Here is a 17638-nt window from a genome sequence, read left to right on the forward strand (position 1 = left end):
GCAATCGTTTCAATCATGTCATTGATCCAAACACCTGACCAAGCTTTTCATATTCTTTTTAAATTATTCTATTTTTGTTTGTTGACATTGACGTTTACAAACAAGAACGATTTGGTGAACATATATATTATGTGTAGAGATGAAGAGCATTTTCATATATGAATATCGTTCTCCAGCAGTAAAATTCTTCCTGCTGTGTTGGAGAATGAAAATATGGAGATTTTGAAATGTATTTGAAACAACTGCTGTGAACTCTGTTATTAGTTCCTTGAGTTACGTGATTTCTTTGACTGTTGGCTCGTGAGTGTGAAGGAAATGTCTTTATGTACAAGTCTATAGGAAAATGACCTTAGTCCCACTTGATTTATAGTGCCAATAAACATTTTCCTCAGAAGTTAATTGTCTCAGTCTGAGGTCTTCTTCAATAAAGATATTATATTAACTTAACTCAAATGATTTTCCTATTTAGAGGAAAATCAATGATAAAGCACAGCACATATGAGTGGACACAAGTGTGATTGACAGCTGGTATTATCCAATAGCGGCCTGGTTGCAGAGGTGATGTCTGTGAACTTCAGTTTAGGAGACATCAACATGGCTCATATCGCGAGATCTTCAGATTGTCTTCTGTGATGTCACTGCATTTAGCCACTACATGGCGGTAGAAGGAAGAAACTTATGTGAATCATTATGCTATGTACTGCTATGTGTCCAGATTGTGGACCAATGGAGGATTGGAGCCATCTCCACCACCACCATCATATCAATAAATGAGGGAATAAGTCTTGAAATACTCTTTTCATCCCCTGAGTAGAATCTAGACTTGGAGAATCAATACCAAGGAACATTAAGCTGTTCGGTCAGCTTGTAGATGTCCGATCTCTTACTGACATTTTTATAACAAACAATGCTATTTTGCTCAAATAGCTAAGACTATGCCTTATGTTGGTATTTATACAGAAACAGCTCCTAGCCACAGGGAACTAAATCATTTGAGTATAGGCTGCCACAAAGTCAGTCCTTGGGAAGAGTTTTCTACCCTTCTGAGTAGTTAATAGCATTCACACAGCATACCAGGTGTAAAAAAAAAACAGTCCCTGTTACATGGTTAGAATAAAAACCAGCAGAACCCTGGCTCTCGAGGACCAGGGCTCAGATCCACTGCTGTGGAGAACATTTCTACAAGGCTTCACAGTTGTGTCTTTCATGAATCATTCTCAGGACTTAGAGCCCTGCTGGCTTTCATTTCTACACTTTGACAGGGTCTTACTTTTATGCCCCGCAGTATACCACATGTATGCAATTGTTTACCTGACAGCGCATTTTTAAAAGAAAATAGTGCCAAAATATGAACCGGCCTCCTCTGTGTCTACTGCATCCTTCATACAATATCCGAGCATTGAAATGTCCCAGAATTAAAAAATAATCACAAAGATAGATGGATTGATAACTACTGATAGTGAGCATCAACAAATTGTTTTAGTGAGCTGCAACTGATTGTCAAAGTCCAGACAAAAAGTCCCCAACTCTCGTAAAACACTGAAACTATTTTATTAAATTTCATTTTACTACCAAAGTTACAGATTTTCCAGAGAATCCTCTGTCTTCTCTCTCACGTTCGGCACAATCATCCAAACAAGTTGATGGAAAAAGCCATATGTTGTCATGAAGGGGACAATACAACAAATATAATTTTATAATATACATATATATAATATATAACACTTATACAATTAAATGAGTTTCCATTACAGCTACAATTATTTCCCAAACCAGGCCTGGGTTTTGCCTGTTTGCTAAAACAGAAGTGAAAACGACCCGACAGAAGCGCAGCACAAATGCTGCCTTTGCACCATTTAAATGTCCCGAGCTTTCCTCTCTACACAAATGTTTGCATTCTTACTCTGCCCTGTGGGACCCTGCCATCCTCAGCTCTCATTATGCAAATGGGGGGGCGGGGTTTTGTGCTTAAAGAGTACGACCTGACGTCACGGGTAGAGAGTGTGTGTGTGTGGGGTGGGTGGGTGTTAAAATAAAATAAAAAATAAATAAAATGAAATAAAAAGAATGACAAATAGAAATAATAAGACTGACTCCAAACACGGGGCTGTAAAAGAGAGAGGAGTCGAGAGAGAGTAGGGAGGGAGACAACAGGAGGAGGAGTGGAGGGAGAGAGAGAGATAGAGAGAGAGAGAGGGAGATATAAGGGAGGGGGGAGTGTGCGCTGTGCAGTTAACTACAGAGAGAGAGAAAGAGAGAGAGAGAGAGGGAGAGAGTGTGAGAGTGAGTGTGAGTGAGAGAGAGAGAGAGTGCAGCCCGCCGGCCCCATTGAGGAAAGATGGCTACAGTCACTGCGAACGGAGTGCAGCAAGAGAATGGATTCAGCACCACGAACAGCGCCGGCAGGATGAACGGGCTCACCATCGGCCAAAGCACCATTCCAATGAAGGACCACGACGCCATCAAGCTTTTCATCGGGCAGATTCCCAGAAACCTGGAGGAAAAGGACCTGAAACCGCTGTTTGAGGAATTCGGAAAGATATACGAACTCACTGTACTGAAAGACAGGTTCACGGGAATGCATAAAGGTCGGTTATCTGCACATTCTTTCTACTTTTGTGTTTCTTTAGGAATGAGAGAGGGAGGAGAGGAGGGGAGGAGAGATAAAAAAATAATAATATATATATATCAGGGGGCGGTGAAAAGGAGAGAGAGATGGGTAGAGAGAGAGCACGGGAAGTGTGTTAATTAGCAGATGTTCGGGACAGAGTGGAAGCCTACACACACACACACACACACACAACACAGACACACACATATATGTGGCGTGATGGAGAGAACACGTGGAAGTGAATGGCTCGCGAGTGCAGGGTTAATTGTTCGCGCGCGCGTCCTCGCAGTCCACGTGAATACTACAGCTGAAAACGCCTTTGTGTGTTTACATTGACTCTCATGTGCTGCTGAGCACATCCCAGCATAAAAAGGGGGGCGGGACACAGCCGAAAAGGGGGGGGGGGGGTGGTGCTGCTGTGTTATTTCTGCAACTGCAGAAAATGTCATCACACAACTTCAAATAATAATAAAAAAAAAATAGTAACACTAATTATAATAATAACAAAATGTATTATTATTGTTTTGCTCCCATTCTATTTGCTGCATAAAGTCAGAGGGAAATGAGGGGGGGGGGGGGGGGGGGGGGGGGGCGCGGAAAATGCAAAAACCATTATCAGGCAATCAGCATCGGTGATTAAGGTGGCGCTGGCACGCTGCTGCTTTTGACCTTTCAGCGGGCTAATAATGCAGCAGGAGTTTTTCAGACGTCATTAGCTGTGGAAAATACTACGCACACGGCAGCTGTATTGTAATGCTGCTGCTCCGTGGGCGGGTTGCAGTCAGGAAGTACAAAGCAGGATAGTAGAGAGGCTGAGATCCAGCGTGCATCATCACCCCCCCTCCTCCTCCTCCTCCTCCTCCTCTTCTCCAACCCCCCCATTGTCTGAAACGTCCGGGATCAGTATTCACTTTGTAATTAGTCCGACAGGCTTCTGATTATCAGGGATCGATCAGCTCCACGGCCATCATCATCATCATCATCATCAGTGTAATCATCGTGGCTTTAACAGTGAGTGCTCTAAGTGCCGCAGGATTTTTTTCAGGTACAAAATTAATATTATCCACTAGTCCAAGTTAAAAAAAAAAAAAAAAAAAAAAAAAAAAAATCAAGACCGAGTCTTTTTTTCTTTCTTCTTCTTCTTTTTCATCACACAATTCAATCATTTTATGTGCAACTTTATTTAAATTATTATATTTGTAAGATAAATACAGAAGCAGCTTCAACAGAAACATTTGACCAGGATGCTGTTTTTTGCCATGTCAATCTTTGTTTAAACCTCATCTCTGTCAGTCTTTTACATCACTGTGATGAGTCTAATAATTATTCAGAAGTAATGACGACATATCATTATTACTATAGTCATAATTATTATCAATATTTAATTACAACAGAAATAAGGTCACAAACTATCTGTGTATTAAGCACAGTTCTAATTTGTTATGAGCTTAAGAACATGTGCTATATTTTAAAATAATAATAATAATACAGTGCTCATAATGATTTTCCTCTATTTTGTAATTTATAATTATATCTTAATTATACACACACACACACACACACACACACACACACACACACACACACGTGCAAACAACTTGCACTAACGGCATTCAATTCAAAATCACTTCACTCCGAGTAAAATAATGTTTTCAGAATGCAGGCAAATGATGTATAATATGTAAGTAAGTGTCTACAGTTCAGGCTCGTATCGATCTGCTCACGTAAAAACATTGTTGTTGGAGGAAACGAGTGTGGGCTCGGCGTGACTTTGTGTTTGCAGCCCCTCAGGTCCGCATGCACCACCTGTTCCTCCAGCCATCAGTTGCTGGCGCTCTCCACGTGCCTTTTTCTCGCTTTCTCTTTGGGAGCCCAATGATCGATTAAAACAATATTTCTGATGCTCGTGTTGTTTACGCCTGTCCTCAACCATCCCTGAATGTCAACACTCTGGAGGATGGTCGCCTCGGGAAGGATAATCCTGTTCCAAAGGCAGACACTATGCCGGGCTCAAATCATCCTCCACCAAGGCCACTCTGATGTATGCAGTATGCCCACTTTATCCTGCGTGACATTCAAAGTCACTTTGGGAGCGTCGGCCGTACACTTTTAATAAGATTTCATAAATGCATTATACGAATGAGTTTTCCCCATTGGCAATTCATCTAAACCGTGTTCATGCCTCCTGCTGTGTTGATGTCTGATACCTGTGGACTGGAGCAAGAAAGAACAAGAGTAGGAAAATGGGATTAGTGTTGTTAACAAAACATAAGTAGGTAGAGTGCATCATTAGCTGCGTCACTCAAGGAGAGCCGTTTAAACCGGTGCGTCTGAATGGCCACTCTGAAATGGATAAAAGCTTTTCTTAAGGCGAATGAAGGTAATATTAATCACTTACTTAACAGTGGAAGTTCTTTGAATTTACTACTCGAACGGTGTTCTGCCCGTAAACACCACACTGGGTTCATGACGAGAAGCTGCAACAACATTTTTACAACTTTTTATTTAAATTGTGATTTGTGCTTTCAAAAAAGTCAGCTAAAAAAAAACAAATGAAAACGTCTCGTCGTACGGGTCAACATCCCCCTCCTCTTTTTTACCAGTCAGAGAAAACTGCGACCTCAACTCTACAGTGGTATTTCTTCATGATGTATACCGTGTGAACAAAAGATCTGAGGTTTCCGACGTTCAGCCGTTGTACCTGCAGAGCTGTGAAATAGTTGTATAGAGGACAGGGAGAATAATTTACTATTCCCATCTGATTTGTGGCTTAACACCGATCAGGATCGGGTTCCGCTGTCATAGTTTATTCTGCGCGTCAATAACTCGCAAAGACACTTCGGCTGTCCGCGTATCCATTACAGTGCGGCGTCACAGATCATGTACGTACGCATCGTATAGAATCACGAGGGTTCTCGTGCAGTGAGGAAGTTGTCAATCTTATTTACGCTGTTACAAATGTCATAGTGCTGTTTCTTAAGCTCTTTTTAACAGATAAAAACAACATCAACTGTATTTTAACTGGTAAGGAGCAAATTCATACAGTTTATACAGGAAGACAGTAAACGAAAGAGCTCTAAAGAAGAAAAAAACATTGCAGTTCCGTTAACTCGACGGCAAGAAATGTGACTCTAATGCTAATGTTCTGTGTTTGCCTGGTGTCAATTAAGCACTTCTCTGGTGCGGTCACATGTTAGGGTCACATGATAGTTTGACACTCACCGCTAAGGGCTGCATCATTCAGTTTAATTTAACTGGTGTTTCTGACGTACGTACGTACGCACGCACACGGTGAAGTTTTAAATTGCCGTAGAACAATCACAACAAAAAAGCAGAGCGTTTAAATTACAGCCTTTGCAATCTGCTAATTGCGTTGTTTTAAATGGCCGTTTTTGATTTGAAAACGATAAATTGTTCAGCCGCCACTCTGTAGAAATCCCTCTGATGAGTGTTGATACATCTTTATTTATGCAGCAAAAGACAAGTCCTGATGTTGCAGTGCATAGATGAATGGTTTTAATCTGCGCTGACAAGTGTATCTATGTAATGATCATCCACAATGTTTGGTCATTTCCTCCTCCTGTGCCCAGTATTAAGTTTTGTAATAATCTTTTTTTTTTTTTTTTAATGCCTTTGCATTTGTGGCTTAAATAAGTGGTTTGTCTTCAGTGTGGTCACAGTAATGCATAATGTACCGTTGAAAAGTGGTAAGATATTATGTGAAAAAGCTGGGAGGCATCTAATGCAATATGACAAATTCAAGTCATATTTTTATCACAAACAGCAACACAAACATTTTTCTTGGCTGAGAAGGGTACAACAGAAGAATGGAGGATGATATTATCAGCTTGGCTCCACAACACTGCCTCCAAAAATAAAAGTTCATTAAGATTTAGTGCAGCGCCGTATATTTAGTTTGACTACTACTTTCAAATGACTCGTTAAACTCAGTTTTTGGCTTGGGAAGATTTTATTTGTTTCGGATGGATGATGATGTATATGACTGCGGCTATCAGATGGTGAACTGAACCTAATGGGTGATTTGCAGCAGTATACCTTTCTTCACAGTGGGTTACACACAGTCCTGTGACACTACAATTAAAGATCCCATATTATACCCTATTTCTCCAAGTTAAACTAGTTCCCTGGTGTCCTAATGAACATTTCTGTGACATGCTTTTGGTCAAAATACCATAAGGATGAAGCATCAAAGCAGTTTAATCACCCTGCCAAAACAGCCCTGTTCAGAACGCTCTGTTTAGTAGTATCTCTTTAAGAAAAAAAAAAAGTAAAATGAAACTTCAGGGACAGGAAATGACATCAGCCACAGAGGCTACTGGGTGCAATTAGCATTTTGAAAAGTGATAATTTGCAGGCTCTAGCAGGCACATTGCCATCATATGTAACATGTATCCACTGGACAGATAAATCCTCTGAGGCTGGACGTTTGTGTAGAACTCTGTGCTGCACTGTGGAGCCAAGAATAGAACTGCCCTCGCCTGCCCTCTCGAATGTTTTACGGACAAAGCGGAACTCCGCGAGATAACAATTCCACTAATTTTGCGCATTGTGACGTCCCAGTTAGCGCGGAAGTCAACATTGCGTGTTTTATCTCCTGTACTTAGACTGAGGAGGACCACAAAAACATGAGTGAGTCAATTTTTTCACACTTAGGGGCGACTGGAAAGACCTCCAGAGTCCCAAATATAAGGATTAAAATGATTAAAAAGTTGATTTAGCATAATATGGGACCTTTAAGGGCAGATCAAAATATATCAAGTTTGCTCTTGACTAATCCACGTGCTTTGTCCTGCATCAGCTACAACAGATGTTGTTGTGCTTTGTGAATTCTTACTGTGGGCATTGAATGCACCTCCAGGGACTTGTCTGAATATCTGGGGGATTTCTGCGTCTTATATTTTCCTCACACTGGAGTCGTTCATTTCTTTTCACTATTGATTACAACCCACTTTGCAGTTGTTAGATGCTGTTGTTTTTTTTAACGTCCGTCTGATAGTTTGTGTGCCGTCGGGGAACCTTAAACAGTGCGTGGGATGACTTGACACTATTGGTGGACATGGTGCTCATCAGTGTGCGGTGCAGCCAGGTCGTGCTGTTAAACATCCATCATTTCACGGAGCACTACATTATCATAACACTTAGTGTCAGTGCCAGAAAGCATGCAATGTTCAGACATGCTGAATGTTAGTGGGGGGCAAATCTTTTGCTTGAGTAGAGTTATCTATCAATCCGTCTGTGATGCTGAGAGGAGGGACCGCGAGCTGCACCACACAGTCAGGAGGAGGAGATACAAAGATGTGTTAAATATCCCCATCTATTCTGCTCCCCTCTGCAGGTCCGTGCAGCGTAATTGGCTATAAATAGCCTGTCGAATTGACATAAAAAACCCAACAGACCATGAAATGTCAAAAGTAAACCTCAGTAGAGCCCGAGCATCTACTCGCAATTGACCGAAAGAATATAACAACAAATCTTTGTAAGTGTCTGCACAACAAGGATTATGTCAATTCTGTTGACTTTACAGCGATGGCACCAGATTTACAGACCTGTGCTGCTTTTGGGTCGGTTATATTCTAAGTGCTGCAGAGGTAGTGTTGAGCGGGTGATTGACAGTTTATCTAAGTTGAGTGACAGGTGTGGTTTAAGTCTACAGGAAGACTTGTTTGATCATTAGAAACGGGGGGGGGGGGGAGTGTGAATCAGACAGCAGACACTGCTCTGAACAGCCTCGCTCTGAGGAAGAACAACTGAATGATGGAAAGATGCTCTGCAGGTAATTGTTGGAATAACACAGGTATATACTGTAAGTTAGTGGGTGATTCCTCACAACATGTTTTTCCTCACATTCTTCAGCATCAAGTTGTTTTAGATGTTTTTTTTTTTTTTGCACTTTGATTTATTATTATTGTTATTTATTTTATTTTTTTTTATGAATTTGCATCCTTCCTCCAGTTTAATAATCATTCTTACATTAGACACGAGGAGAGCCAATTTGCTCGCGATTCACAAATCCACCGCTAATGAATTCAAATTTTATACAAATGCGTTCTAAAGTTATCTCAATTACAGGTACCTGATGCTTTAAAGAAAAGCACAAATTACTCGTAATGCCTGAATGCATGCAATTGTGAGCACATACTTATTTCCATTTTAAAACAAAATAAGAAGCGTTATAGGTGGAAAGGTTCTTCGAGTAATTACCAGAAATGTGTCTCGGAAGTGCAAAAACACATTTCCTACTTTGTCTTTGAACCACTTTGCAGGGTTTACTTTCTCATTTTCTTTGAATTATAATTTGTTGAACTCTTGTGCACAACTGAAATTAGCGTGTGGTAAAAAGTCTCTGATTACCAAAGTATTATTTTCACCTCATTTAACCTGCTCATCACAGGAAACCACAAGTCCCTCTGATCAACCCCCATCAGAGCTTAGCCTTCATTTCAGAAACTTCTCCTTCTTTTTTTTTTCTTCTCTTCTAGAAACTGATCAAACTTTTTTCCTCTAGCCTTGAGAATATTACATTAATTCAAGCATCAACTGACAAAGAAAAGTTGAACTGCTCTCTGCATATTTTGCTGCAAATTAAAACATCAAAGTATAAAACCCATTCGACTTTAAGCTTTTATGTAATGCATGGCACCGAAGACCAAGGCTGCTTTTAGTGTCCTATTTCAATGTTTGCTGCAATCTTGCATTCAAAATCATTTTGAATTTTTCGGTGTCCCTGTCCTTTGAAGGGTCACTGCGCCTGGTTACACATGGACATGGACAATAATTTGGGATAAAACCAAAAAATCCGAATGTAATCCAATACCAATTACCCAACTTAAAAATGTAAAATGACAGTCCTAACTTTCTCCCAGCTGCTACTTCCCTGTTCCCTCTTCAAATTATAACCTTGTGCCGCTCTTCATGTTCCTCAAGCTGAATTGCTCATTTGTGTTACAACTGGCTTTCTCAGTCACTGGCTCCTCTGGGCTTCAGATGTCCCTTGAGCAAACAGCGTTGGATATGAAGCTGACTTTCTGCTGCCTTGAAGAAGCTGAAGGAGGCCGCGTGTACCAGGCTACACAAAAACATCCACTTCAACAAGTCATTTATATTAAATATGCATTTTTTTGCTTATGGCAAATGGAAATCTTTGCAGTAAGGTGAGATTGGTTGCCTGATTTTTTTTTTTTGACTTGTTTTAATAATGTTCCAATGAAAGCCCCAGCAATATTCGGTCCATATTTAGATCAAGCAAAAGTGGCAATGTCATCCATTAAAAGTGAATGTTCTGCATTCATAATTGAACTCAGCTGTCAAACTCCAGTCCTGAAAGTGAAAAAGCTTATGTGATGAGAAGTGAACTCTCCAGCTGCAAACACTCTTAAAGATGCATTGACCTAGACGACTGAGAACCTTCACGGATATAAACTCATTTGTACGATGAATAGCGATATATGCTTCCTGAAAGCATCAAAGGTACATTCATACAGGTGATTTTATTTATATGATTAATATACAAGTGCTGCTTAAATGTTGCAGTTGCTCATGGTTAAATTGATTTTTAATGCTTCATAAAACAGCTGGGTAGTTCAGGCCTCCTCTTAAAAAAAAGTACAATACCTATTCTAATAGTACCTACTGGAATGTACATAACATAAAAAGAAAAAAAAAACATTACAGGATATGGTGCCTCAACTGTACTTAAGGAGAGCTTTTTTAATTTCTTACTTTCACCATAAAAAAAGGTAGGTTTCAGGAGAAGGCTGAAACAGACAAAGGGAGTTTATGTTAAAGGATAGCAACAAATAATGTGACCTGGTTGACTGATTAGCAGAGAGAGCCAGAGAGCAAAGTAAACAAGTGGTGAAGCGAGTGCGCCACAGAGCATTTCAGAGGCGGCAGGTGATCCTGACAAAGAGGCAGGCATTGGCCCAAAGGAGAACAACAGGCAAAGGAAAAGTGTTAACTTCAAGGTTCAAACACACAAGAAAAGCAGCGTTAGCTTCGCCTCAGTCTATCACCGAGGTTGTTTGGTGATCGAGTGCAGTCTTGAGGGACAAATTGGTTCCAACGCTGCTTCAGGATGTTGTGTCGATTGGACAACGAGGTGTGCAGAGAAAAACGGGATCCAGAAAGCAACAACCGGCTACAGAATATGCGGACAGCAAAGTGCAGAAAAGAAAGACAATGCAGAGTGACGACAAACAAAAAGGTTAAGTTACCAAACAAATTTTTCCTAGATAGACAATTGAGGCAAAGTAGGAGCAGGTTGAGTTTCAGTGACAGTCAACGGCTCCACAGCTTCTACTGGAACATGGTCCCCGGGGGCCTTGGATCATGTCACGCAGTTTTGTAATGTCACAAAAGGATGAAGAGTGTTTCCCCAGGGCTCCCAAACTTTTCTGCTGTGCTGTGTGCTGTGCAGTTTCATCAGTGTCATTTAGGAGATTTTTCCTCCTGAGTAACTGCCTAGTTGTGGGGAAGGTTGAAGGTTGTCGTGAAAAGGGAGCTCAGTTTGGCTGAGTGCCAGAGTGTGTTGCTGGGTTTTTGGGGTTGATGGGTGCTATGTGCTGCATATCATCTGTATGTATGTATGTGTGTGTGTGTGTTTATACGTGTGTGTGTGTGTGTGTGTGTGTGTGTGTGTGTGTGTGTGTGTGTGTGTGTGTGTGTGTGTGTGTGTGTGTGTGTGTGTGTGTGTGTGTGTGTGTGTCTTCTCCCATGGGAATCCTTGGCAGCAGGTGTGACATGTAGTAATGGGAAATTATGCTGCATAGTGCAAAACCTCCTCTGAACAGGGTCACCCACTCTCAACTCTGCCAAGCATGTATAACAGAGCAACTACTCTCACTCTTTAATAAAAGTTGACATATTTACTGATGTATATTCATTCTGTTCCTCCTGAAATTTCCCAACTAAAGGAAAAGTTGGCCAGCAATTCGAGAGCCTACAGTTTTAATTGTTTAGCGGATGAACACATGCACATGTCGTTGGATTTGTCCTGTTGTGCCTTATTAATAACTGTGAAAGTGATGCGTGCATAGTTTTTTTCAGTTATTAAAAAGAAATATCTACTGCATCTGTGGTGTGCTGCGAATGCATTTCCTGTCACCACTTTTTGTTCTATTAAAATAGAAAGGGGGGGAGGGAAAAAACGAGATAATAATGATAATGCAAGCGGTATAGAAAATGTTTTATTCAGTGGGAATATGCACACATTCAGTAAATCTAATCGGAGACAGTTTTCATATTTTGAAAATTGTGTAAAAATATTAATCTTACCAGTGTGTTATTTTCTCCGAGAGTTTCGAGCCATTAATGTCAGAAAGCCACATCCCGGCTGTCAGCGGAGCGAATGAATTCTATTGTAATATAATGCATGATTTTGGCAACAGCTTGTAAAACTCGAGTAAGTTATATTACGGCAGTGTGTAGATTGGAATCACGTCGGTGTAATCACAAACCTCTTTGTCCACTTGGACAGCTACAATGTGGGTTGTTTTTTTTTGTTCGTTGGCTGCAGGGATCTGAACAAACATGTCCATCTTTTCAGTGCAAGAGGTTAGAGCTTTCCAATGTATATTAGATCTGTGTTTATGTAAGGTAATGGATTACCAGCTGCTGTAACGTCTATGGGGAGCAGTATATATACATGTGTTGTATAGCTTTAATATTTCACAATCAATATTTTAAAATTTCCAATATTATACCTGATATGTACTAAGGGTTTGAATCCTCACATTGACAGTATCATCATGACCTTATCTGGTCATCATTATGTGACTTTGTGCTTTTGGGATTTTGTGGATCCCCTTTGATGCCCTGAAAAGCACTCACTCGAACTCTTCTCACATCCTCCTTTCTTCTTTTCATAATTAATTGCTGTGTAAGTGCGCACGTGGTTGTGTAGCTATCGCCTGGTCGAATAAGCCTTTGTTCCATGTCTCCCTGTAGGATGTGCCTTTCTAACATACTGTGCCAGAGAGTCAGCACTGAAGGCCCAGAGCGCCCTCCACGAACAGAAGACTCTGCCAGGGGTAAGTGCCCCCGATCTGCCCTCTGTCATAGGCTAAAGCCCTCGGGGCAACACAGCCTGGTATGGATATCTACATTAACATAGGAGTTATGCCAGTGCGGAACACACACACACACACACACACACACACACACACACACACACACACACACACACACACACACACACACACACACACACACACACACACACACACACACACACACACACAGGAGCATGCTGGGGCACATGGAAACACGTTATACATTGATGGGGAAACAGATGGAAAGAATCACTTGTAAATTCTCAGACTTACTCTCATCCTCCTTTTTTGTACTCTCTAACACACACACACACACACACACACACACACACACACACCCCCACACACACACACACACAACCACACCCACACACACGTGGGCTATCTCACCTTGCAGTGTCTTATTACACTAATCACCCCGGCAGAGATACTTGATAAGCACTCCTTCATAACAGCCCATGCTGTCCTTCCCCTGTCCTCTCACAATATGGCTGCCACAGACACTAATTGCCTCGAGGAATCCCACTCTCATTATCACATATAATCAAACAGTAAGTATAAACAATCATTTTTACCATGTATATCACCATCTGGTGTTTTTGTTTTATTTGTCCCCTCTTTTTTTTTTTTGTTTCCTCTTTGTCTTCTATGATTTGCCTTTGGCGAGCAGGTAACTTTTTCAATTAAAATAATGGCCTCTTCAAACAGCACAAGTGACAAGTACCCAGCAGTGGGCTCTTAAGCCCACCCAGGAGGAGACCCTCAATCTGGGATGAGCATGAGCTTGTGGTGTCTATCTGTGCTTGATGTGAGTGAGGGGGATTCGTCTCCCACATCAGGGGAATTATCAAGGTGTGATTGAATTACCCCCGCGGGTCTCTAAGAAGGAAAAGCTGCTCCAGTTCCCGGGCTCCTCACCACCCTCCAACAACCCCCCCCCCCACACCCCTCTTTCTTTTCACCACATAACAAGACATCCACCGAAGTTTTAATCAGAGCCTGAGGTACGGTGAGAGAGAAGTAGATAGGAGGAAGGAGACTGGTAGGAGAGGAAAGAAGGGACAGCAAATGGTTTAATCTGTTGTTTGCACTTCACTGAATATCAGTAGCACTTCACTGAACGTTAGACACACTGTGGTGAAAGGTTCCGGGTTCCAGGTTGGTTATTGCCTCTCCCAGCACTGTAATGAGATGATGGTCTTGGATAGGTGTTCCTCTGTTTATTGCCCTCATTCTTGTTTGTCTTCTATCTAGAAAGAGGTTAATGGCATGTTCTGTGGAGCTTGGGTAAACATTTCCCCTGTTGATCTCACAGCGAGGGGTCAGTCCTGCAATCTCTGGCAGAGCACAGCCTGCATACAGACGGCTAATATAGCTGCACTGTCTTTCTGAGAGAGAGAGACAGAGATGATGCTTCCGGACAAGCCTCAGTCAGTGTGTTTTCCACAGTTAAGTTGAGTTGACAGTTGTAGTCGAACTTCAACTGTCAACTCAACTTGCCTTTCATCTGGACCTCTGCCTCCACTGCTCTAGGTGGCGATACATACAACACCTTTCAGGTAGCAATTTCCACAACTTTAAAATATTCAAACTGCGAACTGAAGGTATGCATGCAGTAGTAGCTTGACTCCCAATCACATTATCCAGTTGCAATTTTGAAAGGGACAGACTAGTTTACAAAGTCCACATTTTGTTGGACTACCACAATAATTTTTTTTTTTTTTTTTTCCGAATGTCATGTAAATGCACTGATTGTCACTGTCATGGCTTGATGATTTGAGATAATGATCTATTGTATATCACAACCATTTCACTGACTTGTATATGCAGAGACACTTTTTTTTTCAACATAATGAGGCATCATACATAAAAAAAAAACACACCAGCACCTCTCTCTCACATGCAGAACAAAATAAAAATGAAATATGAGATAAAAAACAGCCATGTCATACGAGGTTCATTGCAGATTAGAGTAGGTGTGTTTAACTTTCCCCCCCATTTTTATATAAGGTTGCATTCCGAGAAAGCCAAACAAAGATGAAGTGTGTGTGTCATCCTCACTTAGGCCAAAAAAAGTCACAGTTTCTACAAAGCTCCTAAGCTCGGAGAATGATGGATTTCACTTATTTAACTCCGAGGTTTGATCCAGGCTATCCATCCATCAGCTGCACCACTGTTCCACTTTTGGAGTCACTGTGGGGACTGGAGATGGTCCAGGTACTCCCCAGACTGTTCACACAGCACACTATTAATAAATGAAGACTAATAACTTTTTGTGCTTAACTATGGATAATGTACCATAGGTAGGAAGGTTCAAACCTAAACAATCTGTCGGTGATATGACAGCTGACCCTGATCCAGAGTACCTGTTTTTAAATTTTAGTTAATTCAGCTGTTTCTTGAAGTTAGCAATTGGCTTTGGTCAGCAAAAACACAAACCCTAAAGCATTGTTAGCATTTATTGCCTGTTTCCACTACATGGCCCCAGCTCGCCTTGGCACGGCTCAACTCTATGGCCGTTTCCAATACAAGACAGTACCTCCCCAACGTGGGCGGAGTCACCACAGCGAGGCTGCACGAAACTGCCGTGACATTGTTTTACACGCGACGCACACAAAGTGGTGACTAGCGGCTTGTAAAGCGGTTGTTTTCAGAGTAACTGAATCATTAGAATCAGTTAATTAAAAAGATGTGTTCCGTACTTCCTGCGTGACGGGAGCACAGACTCCGTCTGACACAGTCATCTGATCTGAAATACAGCCGCAGGAGTTGCGACGCAGCTCACGATCGTAGGCTTTCAGCAGTGCTGTCGCTAAATACACCAGACTCCTCTGTTAAATATTGAGATTTAAGACGGTTCCTTGCTAAATGTATGAGATTAACCCATGTTTACAGGATTGTTGATTTTTAACCGATCTACAGTTTGGCATTGTTTGCTTTGTTTGGACGCCTTGCTCGAGCCTCGTCCTGTGACGGCACTCTGACGACGTCACGTATGGTATCAGCTCAGCTCGTTTGGAACCAGAGCAGGTACTAAAAATAAAAAAAAGTACCAGGTACTATCGCTAATGGAAGAGCACAATAACCATGCTGTACCGAGGCGAGTCGAGTAGCGCTAGAATAGAATAGAATAGAATAGAATGCCTTTATTGTCATTATACAAGTTGTACAACGAGATTTACTTACTAGTGGAAAGGGGGCTTTAGATATTTCTTAAAATTGAAAGTTATTACTCCAAAAATAACAATAATAATAATAATAAAAGAGAACACACAAACAGCCTCCTACAGTGTCCTTCATATTATTATTTTTTGTTTCATACGACACACTGTGTGCATTTGACCAGAGTAGCGGAGAACGACGGTGTTACACAGAGGAGGCAGACATAATGTGTGTGTGTGTGTGTGTGTGTGTGTGTGTGTGTGTGTGTGTGTGTGTGTGTGTGTGTGTGTGTGTGTGTGTGTGTGTGTGTGTGTGTGTGTTTGAAAGACAGTGAGAGTGTGTCGTCTCCACAGGAGGCTATGACTTATCTCTAGATTGGATGCAAGTCTCACACTGTTTTCCCCATCATTCACGTTCCTTTATTTACTAAATCTTGTACTGCGTGTTCCGCATTTAAAATTGCCACCAGGGAATACGGCTCTGTCTGCTGTGGCTGAAGTGAGCATTGTTTACATTGTTTGATTAATTGCATGTAAAGAGCATAATGAGCTCTTGATGTATTTTGCATCAGATCCCCGCTGCTACAGTGTGTACAGTAAATGTAATCAGAGAGTCAGCCTCTTGCCCTTGGTGAGCTTGTAGTGTTGTTGTGTTTATGTGCACATTCAGCATATTCCCTGATGTAGGGCAGCATGGTACTCTATGTGGACAGGTTAGGTCATGTCTGTGAATGATTTCTCTCTGGACGTGATTAATTCCTGGGATGTTAACACACAGACCTGGGCCAAATTGTTGCTTGTGTACCATCTATTAGCATTTCCCCTTTACATGAAGACCAGGTAAGTTGATGATACAAAGTTCACACTGACCATCAAGTCGGTGCAGTCAATGTATTTTCTTTTTGTCACCAACACCTGGCAATAAAAAGAGGTGAGAAATATAAATGGTATTTACACAGAGTACACTCTTGGAAATAAGGGTTCCAAAAGGGTCCTTCTACAAGGGCTGAGGTTCTACCTGGAACCATTTGCTTCTGAAAAACCCTTTCCCGAAGAAAGTTCTTGGTAACTCTAATGGTTCCAGTAAGAACCATTTTGACCCAGAGAACCCTTTAAAACCCCTTTCCCGAATACAGGGTTTTAAAAGGGTTCTTGGTGGAACCTTTATAAAAAGGTTATACCTGTAGCCAAAAAGGGTTCTCCTGTGAGGACAAGCTGAAGAACCTTATATGGTTCTACTTAACACTTTTATTTCTAAGAGTGTACCACAATATTATTTACAATTTTCCAACAAAATTGGAATTGTGAATCCTCAAATAAATTGTGCTCTCTTCTTCCAGGGCCATGACGGTTTCTCCTCTCAGACCAATTAGCCCTCTGTGTTCACATGTAACAAGCATGCTAATTGGGTGCTAGTGAAACCCCAAAGCCTATTAGAAACATCTAGGAAGAAAAGATCCACTTCATTTTGTCTCTCTTTCACTTATGCGCCCTTCTTCTTCCGGCCCTTCTTATTGCCTTCTCTCTTCCCACACATTTTATATGAGATGTGCCGAGTTGGTGATGGCACCACAAACTTATTGTTGTCATTTACAACAAAGTTTCTGTGGAGGGACGCACTTCTCTTGGTTTCTGAGTGAGAGCACCGGCAGGAAGCACCTGACCTGATGACGAGGAAGAAGCCAATCGTAACAAAGAAGAAGATAGGTGGTTAAAGTTGCCAATCGCTACTTGCTAAAGTGTCTCTTGTCAAATTTGAAAAGGTAAGCTTGAAGGTTTCACCAAAACAACTAGCA

General features: G+C 41.4%; 1 protein-coding gene across 11 annotated transcripts in view; it reads left to right on the forward strand.

Moving 5' to 3' along the window:
• Nucleotides 1-2338: 2338 nt before the first annotated feature.
• The window catches only part of celf6 (CUGBP Elav-like family member 6), a gene marked incomplete at both ends in the record, with an annotated part of 120494 nt that continues 105194 nt past the window's right edge, over nucleotides 2339-17638 (forward strand). For 6 of the 11 annotated variants that reach the window (XM_083900740.1, XM_083900742.1, XM_083900734.1 and 3 more), the window contains 2 exons: nucleotides 2438-2588; nucleotides 12578-12660. In XM_083900740.1, coding sequence (XP_083756866.1) covers nucleotides 2444-2588; nucleotides 12578-12660 — 228 coding nt within the window. Of the gene's footprint in view, nucleotides 2589-12577; nucleotides 12661-17638 lie in introns of all 11 variants that reach the window. The other 5 variants (XM_083900736.1, XM_083900738.1, XM_083900733.1 and 2 more) reach the window with 1 other exon arrangement.

The sequence above is a fragment of the Microchirus variegatus genome, assembly GCF_963457635.1.
Source record: "Microchirus variegatus genome assembly, chromosome: 14".
NCBI classification, from domain to species: domain Eukaryota; kingdom Metazoa; phylum Chordata; class Actinopteri; order Pleuronectiformes; family Soleidae; genus Microchirus; species Microchirus variegatus.